Source organism: Toxorhynchites rutilus, chromosome 3 (assembly GCF_029784135.1).
Source record: "Toxorhynchites rutilus septentrionalis strain SRP chromosome 3, ASM2978413v1, whole genome shotgun sequence".
Classification (NCBI taxonomy): domain Eukaryota; kingdom Metazoa; phylum Arthropoda; class Insecta; order Diptera; family Culicidae; genus Toxorhynchites; species Toxorhynchites rutilus.
In genome coordinates this window covers 131012828-131027162 of record NC_073746.1, presented here as the reverse complement: position 1 = coordinate 131027162, position 14335 = coordinate 131012828, and the positions used below count along the sequence as shown (strand labels likewise).

Below are 14335 nucleotides of genomic sequence, written 5' to 3'. Positions count from 1 at the left end.
GGATTCAATATATTGGGAGGGTTCATGCTCACCGGCTTCGGTGCAAGCTGGATTGTTGATACCCGAAGTGTAACAGTTTACTAAATTTAATACATGTAAATTAGAAACTATCAAAATAGATGTTTGAATTTGCATGGATGAAAAACAAAACAAAAACATTCGTATATGTACAGGTCGGACTCGATTATATATAATCGCAATTTCACTTTCAACTTGATTTTTCGAATCCAATATATAATCGAATCACAAAAAGCTATTTTTCTATTAATGTTCGACATTCATACATTAAAGAAAAAATTGTTTTCTTGAGATTCAATTATGTATAGATTTTAAAATAATTGTTGAAAAAAATGGTCGACTATATATAATCGAGTCCGACCTGTAATATTCACCCTTATTCTCATTTACGGCCGTATCCGTATATTGATTCGTCGGATACGATACGTCGTCAAAGAAAAAGCTATCCTCATTTACGGCCGTATTTCTGTGTACTAGATTTTATTTTGGTAAACTGTTTTATCGACGGCAGATATTTTTCTTGTTTACACTTCTGTTCTGTTTTGATTTGAAATTCGCAGTCTTCAAGTTTTCAAGTGAAACATAAGGTGTTTTTTAAATTAACGCAAATGCACGCAAATGTGTCGCGACTTATTGTGCTATTCACCAAGATCTGAAGGGACGACACATCAAAACTCACGAAATAAATTTGAAGGATAGAACTTTCTTAAAATCGCCTGGAAACAGTATAACGTTGAGACAGAAGCAACGATGTTGATCCCGATGTCAACTCCACTTGGGGGACTAATTGTTATTGGATAAGAATCGGTAGTATACCACGATGACGATTGAAGCAGGCAAGTTGGTGCACAAAAGGTATGGAACGACCAATTGCCCGTGTTCACAATAATAACATTATTTTCCCTTAACACTGCCACACTAGATTATGATGTAACATGTCTGAACATCTCTCCCTTGGACGAAAGCTCCAGCCGTTCGGAACTGGTTGCCCTTAATTATTGTGTGTCCTCGGAGACGGTTATATGTTTTACTTCGTCATGAAGAAAAATACAGACCAACACACCAAAAAAGTAACGATTGGAACCCAGCCGACAATTCTGAAAACGTACCGGTATTTACATGTTCGGATCGCCCAAATGTTATTTACAGCTCTAACCACAAGCTAGTTTTCTCGAATGTCAACCTGAAGGAAATAAATCGTACGTGCTCACTTAATGCCGAAGCGTATCAGGACAGTTTGGCTCTTGCAATCAAAAATTCGGTTATTCTTGGTACAATTGATGAGATTTAAAGTTGCGCATTCGAACGGTAACAGGGTGAGTCGCCACGTCATACCGCATATCAGGAAGTTTCTCAAGCATTCGATGTTATAACGGTGCGAATGCAACTTCAGGACTCGAGTGGTCTGAATCCTTCGAGACAGAGCGCGTCAGCTCAGACGACAAATGTAACTTACTCGAGCAACATGGTACTGCTCAAGCCAGGAGCCAGCAGTGCCGAGTTTGGTCAAGAAGTTCAAATTGCACATCAATTCATGCAAACGGAGTATACTATGTCATTGATTTCGGAGAAGTTGGGTAACGACTCGAATGCATCGTCGTCACAGCACTGGTGTATCAAGCGGAACCGGAACACAAAGTAGGAAGGATTATCATCTATCACTACGCGGATAGAGCGCTCACTCAAGTTAGCGAGAAGGGAATCAAGAGCGCGTGCTATTCTTTCATTAAGTTCAATGGCCGTGTATTGGCTAGCATCAATTCAACCGAACGATTGTATGAGTGGACTGATGATAAGGATTTGCGACTTGAATGTAACCATTTCAATAACTTGTTGGATTATATTGTAAAACCAAGGATAAACTAGATTAATGCAATCACTTGGATTCCTCAGAGTAACAGTTTTTTATACAATTTGAATGAAATGTAGTGGTATACCTATAAGGTTGGATATTTCCTAACGTTCACATCTTTCCATCGGACACTACCAAGTGTCAAATCACCTTCTGGAGAAATGTCGGCCCTATGAATGAACGAATAGGTTAGTTGACTTCGAACTCTTCCGAATGCGATCATATTACTTATTCGACTGCTTCTTTCGTTCGTGCTGATCCTGCAGCGGGGTGCGTGCTCCCCAAGCGAACCTACATTAGAACGACCAGCTGTAGCTCTTGCTGCTGTTGGTGCAACTGAAGTTGGTGGTGGTTTCCCACTGAAGCCTGTATGCATTGGAATGGGCGACCATTTGGGCGAATAGGGACCAATACTATCGTGCGGATCCTCCTGGGACCAACGCTTACAATCGAAACTTCCATCGCTTGTGCTGTATCCAGAATCGAAGTGACCTCGTTGGCTCTGGGTACCATCCAACAGCCTTCCGGAGGAATTTTTCGACGAGAGCGCCGACCTCCGTAGTAGTAGTAGTAGTCGATTTCTCCTTTTTGGCTGCCGCTGTTTCTAGATACTTGAACACGAGACTCGAGCAAAGCTAGGGGTAAAAGTTTCACATGAGAATAATTGAAACAGTTTTTAGGCAATATATGAGATGCTGACGCTTGCTGGTGAGGTTAAACAACGGCTTTTCCAGAAAATATTTAGCGATTGCAGTCTAAAAAAAATAATAAAGAGAAAAGAACGAACATTCGTTCCTATAATTTACAATCGTCTTATACTAATAAACTTGATGGAAGAACCTAACGACGAATCAATTGATGCAATTTTGCAAAACATAAATCAGGCAGTTAGAATTTGTATCAAGATTTCGCTTGCCCAAAAAAATATTACAATGATGAAACGAAGCACGTTATTATAAATAGTAATAAAAGAAAAAGAACAACCACAACATATGAAATATGATCATGAGGAAAGGTAATATATAGTACAAAACAACATTAAATTTGAATGTTGCAAGAGATAACAATTTCTGCACTGGTAAATGCATTGTAAGAATCCAGTTCTATCGTAACATGTAAGAAGTGATCTGTAGAATTCGATGCTTTCTAAGAACTTCTAGTACTCATGGGACCACCACGTTTCTGTTGACACAATTTTTGCGTGACAGAGAATAGTTGCTCCTGCAGACGGCTTTGCAGAGAAATATGTACCATTAGGATATTTGTCACCGGCCGGTTAGCAGTTTGACTAAGAACCAAAAGACTTCGCTGAATGTTTAGACAAATCGATTGTACGAATTGCTGCACGGCTGCATTTGGTTCACCGTTGTTAATCACAGCGGCAGCAATTCGACTGTTCTGATCACAAAGCACCTTGCGTTGCTCCTGCAGTTTTTCTACGGAGCAAAGCGTTCTGCATTATGGATTGGGTATGGAACTGAAGCTCACGTTGGGATGGAGAGTGCGGCTGTTGGGTTGATTGTTGCTGTTGTTGCATTTGTGGTGGATCAGTTGCATTCTCAACGTTGTTTTTCATGAGCAATCGGCGCAAAATATCGGTCTGTTAGTTTTTGTGCTGCAAATTTGCATTAAAAATTGTTGCTGAGCAATCATATTACTGTTGACTTGATTGTGTGCTAGCATGTCGACTAATCGAAAGATACCTCAATCAACGCCTTATCTTCATCGAATCCACAAAGTTTGATTGTGTCCAGGCGAGAGGTAGGTCCTGCCGAAACCCATTCTGGCTCTTCCTCGTTTGCTGTATCTTGTTGTCATTGTTCATCTGCACTTATGTAGATTTTCACAGTAACATGTTGGTTCCGGTTGCTGAACTCGTAATTGCGACAAAACCTTGCTGCAAAATTTGACACAATAGGGTCATCTGCTGCTACAGGACGGCTGTTGCAGAGCAGGAATTTTCTCAATGCCAACAGCTGACTGGTCCATAGCGAATAGAGCGGACACACTGATTGCATGTCCGATAGTATGATAGCCGGCAATCTGTAATTTAGAACAGCCGGATTCCTCTAGCGGAAGGTTATCTGCATTCAACAATTTATAACAATTATATTATTGAGAGTACAAATCTTCCGGACATGTTTTAAGAAATCTCACCTGCTTTATACTTCGTTTTTATTAAGCCGCACAAATCAAAACTACAAACTCGAACTCGAAGTCAATAGTTCTACTACCAAATATAGTCAATAGTTCTACTACCAAACAAGCAGGTTCCCACTTTGCCCCCCATGACCAATTTGCCCCCACTACCCCTATATAGTCTAACGTAGCAAGGATTGCTGCATCCATAATGAAGATTGAAATTTGGATGGGATTAGCATTGGCTTCGTATAAGTTGCACAATATCGTGAGCGGTACGAATTCAGAACTGTTTAGTAAAAAAACTTTCCTTCATCCGTTACTAAGCAGATACTAGATTGAAGTCCTTGTAACTGCGAAGGAAGGGAAGGAAAGTTACTACGACGTTTACTTGAGAGAGATGCGGGGAACTCTACGACCTCGTAAATTCCTCGGGAGTTTAGGAAAAGTGTTCGTAGGGAAGATATACCATAGAATACACTCAGCTGATATTACTGACGCAGGTAGAAACTATAACTTAGCGCAAGTGGTTCCTGTTGAGGGGATGGGTTATTAAAATTATGTGATACTAAATAAATTAATTGAAAATTACAATTAGAAATCCAAGAATTGAATATCCAGAACTCCGCTGACAATAATCCCATAAAATCCAACCGTGCCATTAGTCTACGATTCAGCGAGAAAAATGCTTTAGCTGGACCTTCTTCTTCTTAAATGGCACTAACGTTCCTAGAAGAACTTCGCCGTCTCAACGTAGAATATTACTTGCGTTGTTTTTATTAGTACTTAGTTGAGATTTCTATGCCAAATAACACACCTTGAATGCATTCTGAGTAGCAAGCTCTAGAATACGCGTGACCACAGTGCAAGCTGGTGTAAATTCCTTCGGCGAAAAATTCCCCCGACCAGAACGAGAATCGAACCCGAACCCCCGGCATGTTAGGTGTGACGCTAACCACTCGGCCACGGGAGCGCCTACACCTTTAGTGAATAAAACAATAACAAGAACAAGTGCTCCCGTGGCCGACTGGTTAGTGTCCCACATTATCATGCCGGGGGTTCTGGATCGATTCCCGTTCGGGTTGGGGGAATTTTTCGTCAAAGAAATTTCCTTCGACTTGCACTGTGGTCACGCGTATTCTAGAGCTTGCCACTCCAGAATACATTCAAGGCGTGTCATCCGGCATAGAAATCTCAACTAAGTACTACTAATAAAAATTACGCAAGTAATATCTACATTGAGAAGGCAAAAGTTCCACTGGGAACGTTAGTACCATCCAAGAACAGTAACAAGAAACACAAAACACTTCATACACTATTGAAAACACAAACACATAACAGGTGGCAACTTAAATTTTGGAACATCTTTCTCAAGTTGTTAAAAAAGACAAACATACTTGACGATCTGATTCATTGAATTTAATATACATTGTCCATTGTTGAAAACAATGGTGAACATTTGCAAACGGGCCGTAATCTGCTGTTCGGCGAAGCTTCCGTTTGATGTCGGAACAGAGGCGTCGTACGGCCTTCATGTCAATTTTGCAAATGCATCTCCAGAGTCTACCAATCAACTGTTTGTAATTCGTGACTCTCCAGTTATTTTTCTATACCAAGGAGCCCAAAATCCCGAAGAAATCTTCGATTGGGCGACACTGATGCATATTTGTCGGGTTGAGGTTTTTGGATATAAATGGAATTGAATGGGTGTTCAGGAACGGTAGCGTTTTTTTGGCGATGTTGGGGATCTTAGGATATGGCAAACAGTTGAAACCGGAGCATTTCCGCTTTTGAAATGTTGTAGCGTATACTTTTTTCGGAGAATTCTGTACTGTTCGTAGAACTGTACAACGCGCTGCACTGCACTGTAGCTGCACTTATTCAGAACTCCTATTTTTGTTAGTATTTTGATGAATTTCCCTGTCAAATTCTGCTCCTTCTAAACAGGTATATTTTACGAAGAATTATGACTGACTGGAGGCTCTGTTCCAGGCAAACATGAATGGGAAATCAAAGATATTGAATGTGTGGAAACATTTTTGATGCCTATGGAGGTATTTCTAGAGAAATTCGGAATCTCCTTTATTATAAGATTGTAACCATAGACTCAAGTTCATTTGCTATTTTGGATTCGTCAAAAAACGATTATCCTACAGTATATTCAATAGTTCGAGAGTACCTCAGCTGGATAGTGACCTGGAACTGGAACTGAAACTAGCCAAAAAAAGTTTTTTTTCAAGAAATGAATAGCGCCAATCGGTTTCGATTCAATGTCAGACGTATGATACGGTTGACTTTTGTAAGATCACTAGCTGACCCGGCAAACTTCGTTCCGCCCGAAATTTATTTTTCGTTATCCGTCCACGTTTTCTTACTAAGCGCTTATACTACCCTTTAAAATTACCTTTTACTATAAAATTTCTAGTATTTCTACCAAAGATTTTCCAACCACTTGCAAATAACATGTTTCTCCGTTACATGGAATAAATGTTTGAAACCGAAAATATGATAGAATAAAGACTGCCCTAAATCAGACAATTCCTCTCTCGAGTTTTGCTCTTATCAACACATTCGGTGATCCTTTTTATTTATATAGCCAAATTTCACTCCATTTGCTTGATTAGTTTTCGAGTTATGTAGAAATTTGTGGTTCATTTGTGGCCATCTGTCTTTTTCCACGCGTTGTTAGGATTTTGAAATTTTTGGTCTGCACCTGTTGAATAAAGATAATAATTTTTAGTTTACTTGCTTCTCCTATTGATGAAAGATAGTTACTTGAATCACCGCATCGACGTTGAATTGCCTTACTGTACGTGCTCCAGTAAATCGTAGAATTTCCCGACTGCAACGCGATTGAATCGTTGTGCCTTCGCGGCGAAGGTTGCTTCTGGTGTCCGGAGTGAGAGTTGTGTGTGGCGCTTTCGAAAACCAGCCAACTAATCTATTCCAGTTAAATGCTTTTGGCTATTGGTAGGGTGAGACATATAATTTCTTTCGGCCCAATCATACGCCAACTTCCGGATTTCTTTCGTCGTAACTCCGTAGAACCGTTGGTTCATAGCGAGAATATAATCAATAAACTCGTTCTCTTGCTCCGTCGTAAAAACATTACCTGATGATCCGAGTAGCTGGAACTGCAAGGATCTGCACAATGCAAATAACGTTTAAGTGTTTCTCGCGGAACACAATGCACTATGGCTGCATGTCGCACTGACTTACCACTCTTCACTGTTTCGATGGCCGCGTTCAAGCTGATCTGTAACCACTTTTCACGATCGGATTTTATGGTATAATTCCGCACCATGATTTCACATCTAGCTATTTCCAACTATGTTTACAAGTTTTGGCAGCTGTTTTTACAGGTTATGTTGAAAAAATACTTGGTCATACTGCCCCAAGCTGGTAATGCCCAATCCGCCCCATACATTTACGCTCATTAAAAATGAACTGATCTTTTACATGAAATGGCAAAGCAGCGAAATAAATCAGTGGAAATGTTCAGAAAAAAAACTAGCACGAATTGATAGAAGAGCAGAGTCATAAATTTCAGTATGAAGCGTACAGAGGTTATTTTGTTGACTGCTTTTCTTATATGTTTTTCGTGATATTCAGTCAGTGTGAGATTTTTTCAACATCTTTATAAAACAATTGAATTTTAATACGGCTTTCACCGACGTACCTAATGAGATTATCTCTAACACAATTGTTGAAAAATAAGTATTATTGGTTCAATAAAAAGCCCAAAAAAAGCTCCCATACAAATGCTTTCTAAGGGGGGGGGGATCCCATGAAACGGGGTCGATTAGAAGATCAATCAATGAACAGTTCTGCGATTGGACTCACAACCCAACTTTAATTAGCCTGACGGAATGAGCTAAAATAATATGATGTAGATGAATAGCTTTGAAACGGTTTGGTAATACGCTTGATTTGTTGTTTATCATTTTATATTTGTTGTTATTATTATTTGTTGTTGTGGATCAGACTAATATTTGTCGTTAATGGATGAGTCTGCAATGACCCACAAATTTACTAACATTCCCCAATATAATTTCGTTTCATTCGTTCTACTTATACGTCTTCCGAAGAAGCCACCTTGGCCAAACGCTGAGCCACGCTGTTCATAACGCTTACCAGAGAAATTGTACAGAAACGAGTAATTGTTTCAACAACTTCACTGACAACACAATGCGTATTAACGAACACAATCCAAGAGATTTTGCAGTCTTGTGAAATCTAAGCGCAATGAGTCTTGACTACCATCAGCGATGTTTTCGAAATGTTTGCAGTTCGTCAAATAAATGTGAGATCTTGGCTTCTTCCGTACGACGTTCGACCAAAGGTCTTAGGTTGTTGATGCTGCTGAGTGCATATTCAAAGCTATTCGATTATAACGGAACACATTCCGTCAAACGAAATAGTACATCTCTTCGTATAAACATGGACCATGGACTTCATTGAAGCTTTCACCTTAAGATAATCTTTTTATCGTTCGAGTATAACGATGAACCTAGTTCAACAATTCGAGATTTTAGTCTTGTTACAGTTCTCGCGTTCAACTACTACTACGAGAATAACATTGTCAAAATCCGACGTCAGTTGAGATTTGTGAGCGAACTGAGTAAGGAATTCAGAAATTGGTACACGCTGAAACTTTTGTTTGTGATCCTATTCCGTCCGTTTTTAGAAATTGCTTCAATAATATGTGACCCTTACCATAGTGCAGTGGCTGCTCGCATTGAATTTTTTAGGAGGAGTCAGTAACTGTCAGTTGATGTTCAATATATGCAGATATTGTTATTAGATTTTTTATCTTATATGTTTTTTTCTCTCTTCTTATCAACAGGTTTTGGAGCAAGTGCATCCGTCGTTGCAAGCCCGCGAGGATGCATTGCTCTACGTGGAGAGCCTATGCCTGCGTTTGTTAGCTATGCTGTGTGCAAAACCGCCTCCGCACACAGTGTTGGTAAGATCGGTGACCCTAACTGATAACGTCAAATGAAAACAATAATTGTTTTCCTCATTCGCGCTTTTCAGGACGTCGAAGAAAGAATATGGCGGACCTTTCCCACACCTATCGACAAATGGGCCCTAAGCGAGGCCCGTGAGACAATAGACAAATCCAAGAAAAAGAAAACGGTTATGCCGGTGGATCGCGTGCATACCCTACTGCAAAAAGTACGTTTTTACTCGTATCATGACATTAACAGTAAACACTTATCTTTTTGTTCACAGGAGGTGCTACAGTATAAAATCGACAGTGCGGTCTCGCTGTTCCTGGTCGCGGTGTTGGAGTATATTTCTGCTGATATACTTAAACTAGCTGGCAACTATGTCAAAAACATCCGCCACATCGAGATATCCCGAGAGGATATCGAGATCGCCATGTGCGCTGACAAGGTTTGATATCCATTTTTCCTTCACCTATTTGCTCCCGTTATATTGGCGAACTTGTCGCCCTTGTAATTGAATAAGATATACTTGCCTATGTGTTAAGTGCATTATGATTTCCGTTTCCTTTTTCGAAGTATTGTTTCTTCCCTCCTTTTTGGCTTTTCCGCGTTTGAGTATTGTTTTTGAAGAAAAAAAATGAAGAGTGGCAATGAATTAATTGATAACTATTTCCAATGAGAAGGTTCTCATGGGTTTGTTAGTTACTTGCGGTGTTTGAAAATGATGTAAATAGGAGAGTCAGTGCAAATCTATTGCCAAATCAGCAAATTTGTCAGCAAGAATGAGCATAAACTAACTCACTGGGTAATTTTTTTCGAGCTATGGCGACATCTATTTACATAGTACGTTACATAGTTGCATATCCATAAGGTAAATAGAATTTGAGCTAGAGTGAACTAAATCAACCTTAACGTTCGTTTCGTTGTCCATACATCTACACTGACACAGTGTGAGAACAATAGTTAATGGCTTATATCATAAGCACTGTGTGCGCCTTTGAAGATACAGTACGTATAGATAAAATATTATCTAAGTAGATATAAATTCTATAGGTAAAATAAAAATATTCTTAACTGTCTCACATAAAAAATGACAGAGGGTTGAAGACTTCCTGATATGGAGATCTCTGATACTGAAAAAAGTAACTCCTCCTTGTGTTTAAAAAAGAGATCAGAAACACTTAAATGCGTCCCACATAGGAAGACATTTCCTCCGGGGACGTGTTAGCTCGCCCTACCAAGCCACCTTAAAAAAACGCAAAATTCTCTTCCCACCCTCTAATACTTTCACTCAACCCTCGATTTCACTTCCTCTGATGGTTCTGTTCTAATTCAACTACCGTCCCCGCGTTCACCCTCTGTTATCCCTGTTTCACGTGTTAAGGTCTATCCGGAAGATCCTCCTGGAAGTTACCCGTCGGTTGCCAAATGTTGTCATGTGATTCAGATCATGAAATATATTTACATAAATCTGCGAGTTGTAGCTAAATGGAAGCACGTAAACCAGATCGTTATCGATAAACACATTACGTTGGAATATCGTATATACATACCTTCCCATCACCTAAAAATTGCGGCGGTAATATTCGAAGTGGGTCTGATGTGCAAAACTACAATGAGTGAAGGAACTGGGAAGTTCATAGAACTCCGTTCGAGGATTGTCAAAATCCTAGACTGTCACCAACTTGGTACAGTCTCCCATGAAGGAAAGGAAACGAAAATTGTATCTTCGGATTCCCCGTAACAATTTAGATAATTAATTTTTACATCCCAATTTCAGCCATTTTTTTCAATTTAACAATGAAATGTTACTGAAATACCCTCGATTTCTATTTCGTTTACTTCTTCATATAGAACGCCTTCTCATTGGAAATACGAGACATTGTAAATAAACACGTCAAATTCGATCATTGGAAAAACGAAACAAGATAGATTAGAACTATTAATATCAACCTATAGATTGTTTTATTTGCTTGGATTGTCGACAGTGACAGTCTGGTAGAAATAAGCGCTAGTGTTTTATTGTCATTGCCGCTGTTTTGTACTGCATCGATATAGAAAAAAAACAACTGTTATTAAAATTCAGTGCTAATTTTTTTCATTCTTTCCACATACGGAAGTATTGTTGAATTTGCTGAGTATTGAAACTACAAACCGCTCGAATTTAGCAGACTCAATTTTGACGTGGAAATATAAATGAAGCAACAATCCGAATTTTTCATTTAACGTTATACGAACCTCTACTTAAACCAGTGTGTCTATGAGCTTTTTGTTATCCGTATTTTTTCGTTTTTTTGCTTACCCACTAGCATACATTTGGTTGGAATCATATATGACACTATCAATAAATTTTGTTTTCAAATTGACATGCGTTGCAAAATGTAATTTATGTTCTTTCATGCTGTCCCATAAACAAACAAATACAAAACAAACAAATAAATTTATTTTGTATCAAACCAAAATAATCAAACAACCGCAGGTGGTATGTAAAGTTGATTTTCTCAAAATTAATTTCCTATATCAATTTAAGAAAGCTCATATTTACGGGGCGATTCAATCATTTCAACTGTTATCTTCCAAATTGGTTTTGGTCCCGCTATACATCTCTTCCGATCTGTCTCACTCTTAACCAAATATAAAATTAACTTGCCTAAGTTTTGTGTTCTGTTCACTATACCACTACATAGATTCCGATGTTCTTTTGTTTTTCTATGGTTTTTGTGACACCTAACGTTGTACTTCTGGTTTTATCCCGTCATTATATATGTTATCCTAAGTTTTATCTTGTGAGTCTTTCGTAGAAACGAATCGTTTTGGTCGATCTATTTGCAACATGCAAAAGCTTCAGTTGCTCTTGATGAAATTGCGATCCAACAGTTTCCTCGCGAAATCCGTACGGTTTTTGTTCGCCTCTTCTTTGGCCTCAGTTATTGGTTGGTTTTGCTTCGTTTTTATATCCTTCTCGTATGACTAAAAAATATCCTATTCTATTCTTCAGCGTTACGGCGAATTGATTGTATTGATTATGTATGTGCGCATGATTGTTACGCAGGAGTTCTTCAGCCCGCATGGTTCACTCCATTGCATGTTCTCTATTGCTCAGACTGGAATTAACTGCGGACTGATAAGTGCTCCTTGTTACTTTTCTCAATTCTCGAAGGCTCTCGGTAATAAGTCCACTTCACTGAAGATTGAAGCTCATTGAAGAGATGCAAGAGAGTGCACTGTTCATCCGTATCTATTCCAGATTAGAGTATTTGTGCATCTAGTCGTTACCCTTCTATTTACTACACCACTATCCACATGAGCATTTCCATCTTAAATAGTCAATTCTCACTTAAATCTACTAGAAAGTCGTTGATACTAATTTTGAAATTCAAAATGATAATCACTGAATTGAGATTGATCTGCTCAGCAGTGTATGTCCCTGTCCCTCAGAACCGCGCACAGAAGTGTGTATACCCGTAGTGGTACAGAAATGCTTGGTGCTACACTTATGGAGCGATGGTTGATGAGTAAACAAACGTGTAGCAGCACACACACATATGCGTGTGTAATTTCATCTAATGTAATTGGATCATCTCGTCCTCCATTCAGGTGCTCATGGATATGTTCTATCAAGGCGATAATTCGAACTCAATGGCACCGAGTCCGTTGCCGCCGACTCCGCGAACCAGTCTAAGCTACGAGGAGGTCGTAAAGGAACTCATACACGACGAAAAGCAGTACCAGCGTGATCTTCATATGATCATTCGAGTATTTCGCGAGGAGCTGATCAAGATTGTCAAGGATTGCAAGGTTCAACTGGTTACACAAAACGGTTTAAGTGAATTTGACTCATTGTAACTATTCTAGGAACTTGATCCAATCTTTTCGAACATAATGGACATCTATGAGGTGTCAGTTACGTTGCTCGGATCGTTGGAAGATGTGATTGAGATGTCACAGGAGCAAACTCCGCCATGTATCGGTAGTTGTTTTGAAGGTACAATCTATCGTAGTTCAAGGTGAGAAATTATTCTGCTAACTGATGTGTATAATTCTATGCAGAACTAGCAGAGGCGGCAGAGTTTGACGTGTATGCCAAGTACGCGAAGGATATCACTTCGGTTCAAGCGAAGGACGCATTAGCAAACTTGTTGTCAAGGCCGGAGGTATACATAGACGAAAGAAAAAGGTGAAGTTTTGATTAAAGTTCATACGAGTTTTTTTTCAGGCAAACTCGCTGATGTCGGCCGGTCACGGTTTCAGGGAAGCGGTTAAGTTCTATCTACCAAAACTACTTTTAGGGCCTATTGGGCATGCACAGTTGTATTTAGATTATATTAAAATTTTACTTCAGCTCAGTCCATCGCAGGAGGACAAGGAAAGTTTTGAGCAGGTCCAAGGTCTGCTGAAACCGCTGCAGTGCGAATTGCACAGTATTTCCTCGCTATTGCCTAAGTATGTCAACATACAGTCATTCCATGCCAAACCGATATAGTGGTTCTCAGATTAAAGTTAAAATTGGAGATCAACACTCATCATAATTTTTAATTCTATACTATCGTAAGTAGAGAATTGAATCAATTTCCATGATTGCTTTTGTATTTCGTAAATTAATTAGATTGAATTTAGGTAATACATCTTTCTCGGGCTATGGGAAACTCCATATCGATATCCATTTTGATTAGATTCAATATGTTTATAAGACAATCTTATGGTTTCTAACTATGCACATGGGTGGTCCCCATGGTCAAGTGGTTGCGCTTGTCAAGATGGGGGCTTCGGGTTCGATTCCCTTTCCGGTAGGAAATTATATCGTCTAGGGTGCGGTGAGATGACCAGTGGGCATTGCCAGTCTTGAAGAAAAGGAACAAATATCCGGAATTGTTCCTCTGAGCGAATATTTGACGCTATAAGCGTCTTTATCCAGCACTCTGGACGTAAAACAGCAGTATCACGATGCGAGATAGTAGGGTTGGTCGCAGGTCTTGCAAGCCGCACCACTAGAACACCAAGCAACGGACAATACACAAGAAGATCTGAACCGGACTAATCGACACAGACCCAGACGACGAAAACGGACTAACGATTGGAAACTCGGGACGTGGCCTCTACAAATATGGCCGTACACAGCACCTTCTTCACCAATACACCTAGAGGTGTATTGAATCTCTGAATCTCTGATCGACCATGTTCTGATAGACGGTTTGCATTCCTCGGACATAACTGACATCGAAACCTTTCGTAGCGCTAACATCGATCCGGACCCACTACCTAGTGATGGTTAGATGCGCCTAAAACTCTCCGTTGTGAACAACATTCGATGCCGATCCCCGCGACGGTACAATCTTACTAAAACAAGCATATGTCGCCGAAAACTACTCGCTTG

General features: G+C 39.6%; 2 protein-coding genes across 4 annotated transcripts in view; one reads left to right on the top strand and one right to left on the bottom strand.

Annotated features, from left to right (window-relative positions):
• Positions 1-14335, top strand: part of LOC129780270 (protein son of sevenless) — a 30424-nt gene that overhangs the window by 1167 nt on the left and 14922 nt on the right. For all 3 annotated transcript variants that reach the window (XM_055788340.1, XM_055788339.1, XM_055788338.1), the window contains exons 2-8: positions 8856-8975; positions 9047-9187; positions 9245-9409; positions 12559-12759; positions 12817-12946; positions 13012-13115; positions 13178-13404. In XM_055788340.1, the coding sequence (XP_055644315.1) occupies positions 8856-8975; positions 9047-9187; positions 9245-9409; positions 12559-12759; positions 12817-12946; positions 13012-13115; positions 13178-13404 (1088 nt within the window). The remainder of the gene's footprint in view (positions 1-8855; positions 8976-9046; positions 9188-9244; positions 9410-12558; positions 12760-12816; positions 12947-13011; positions 13116-13177; positions 13405-14335) is intronic.
• LOC129780273 (uncharacterized) lies at positions 1975-3462 on the bottom strand. Its single transcript, XM_055788342.1, has 3 exons — positions 3359-3462; positions 2099-2505; positions 1975-2040 (listed from the first exon to the last, which is right to left on the bottom strand). Exons 1-2 carry the CDS (start codon positions 3444-3446, stop codon positions 2162-2164), a joined length of 432 nt encoding a protein of 143 aa, XP_055644317.1. The 5' UTR covers positions 3447-3462; the 3' UTR covers positions 1975-2040; positions 2099-2161.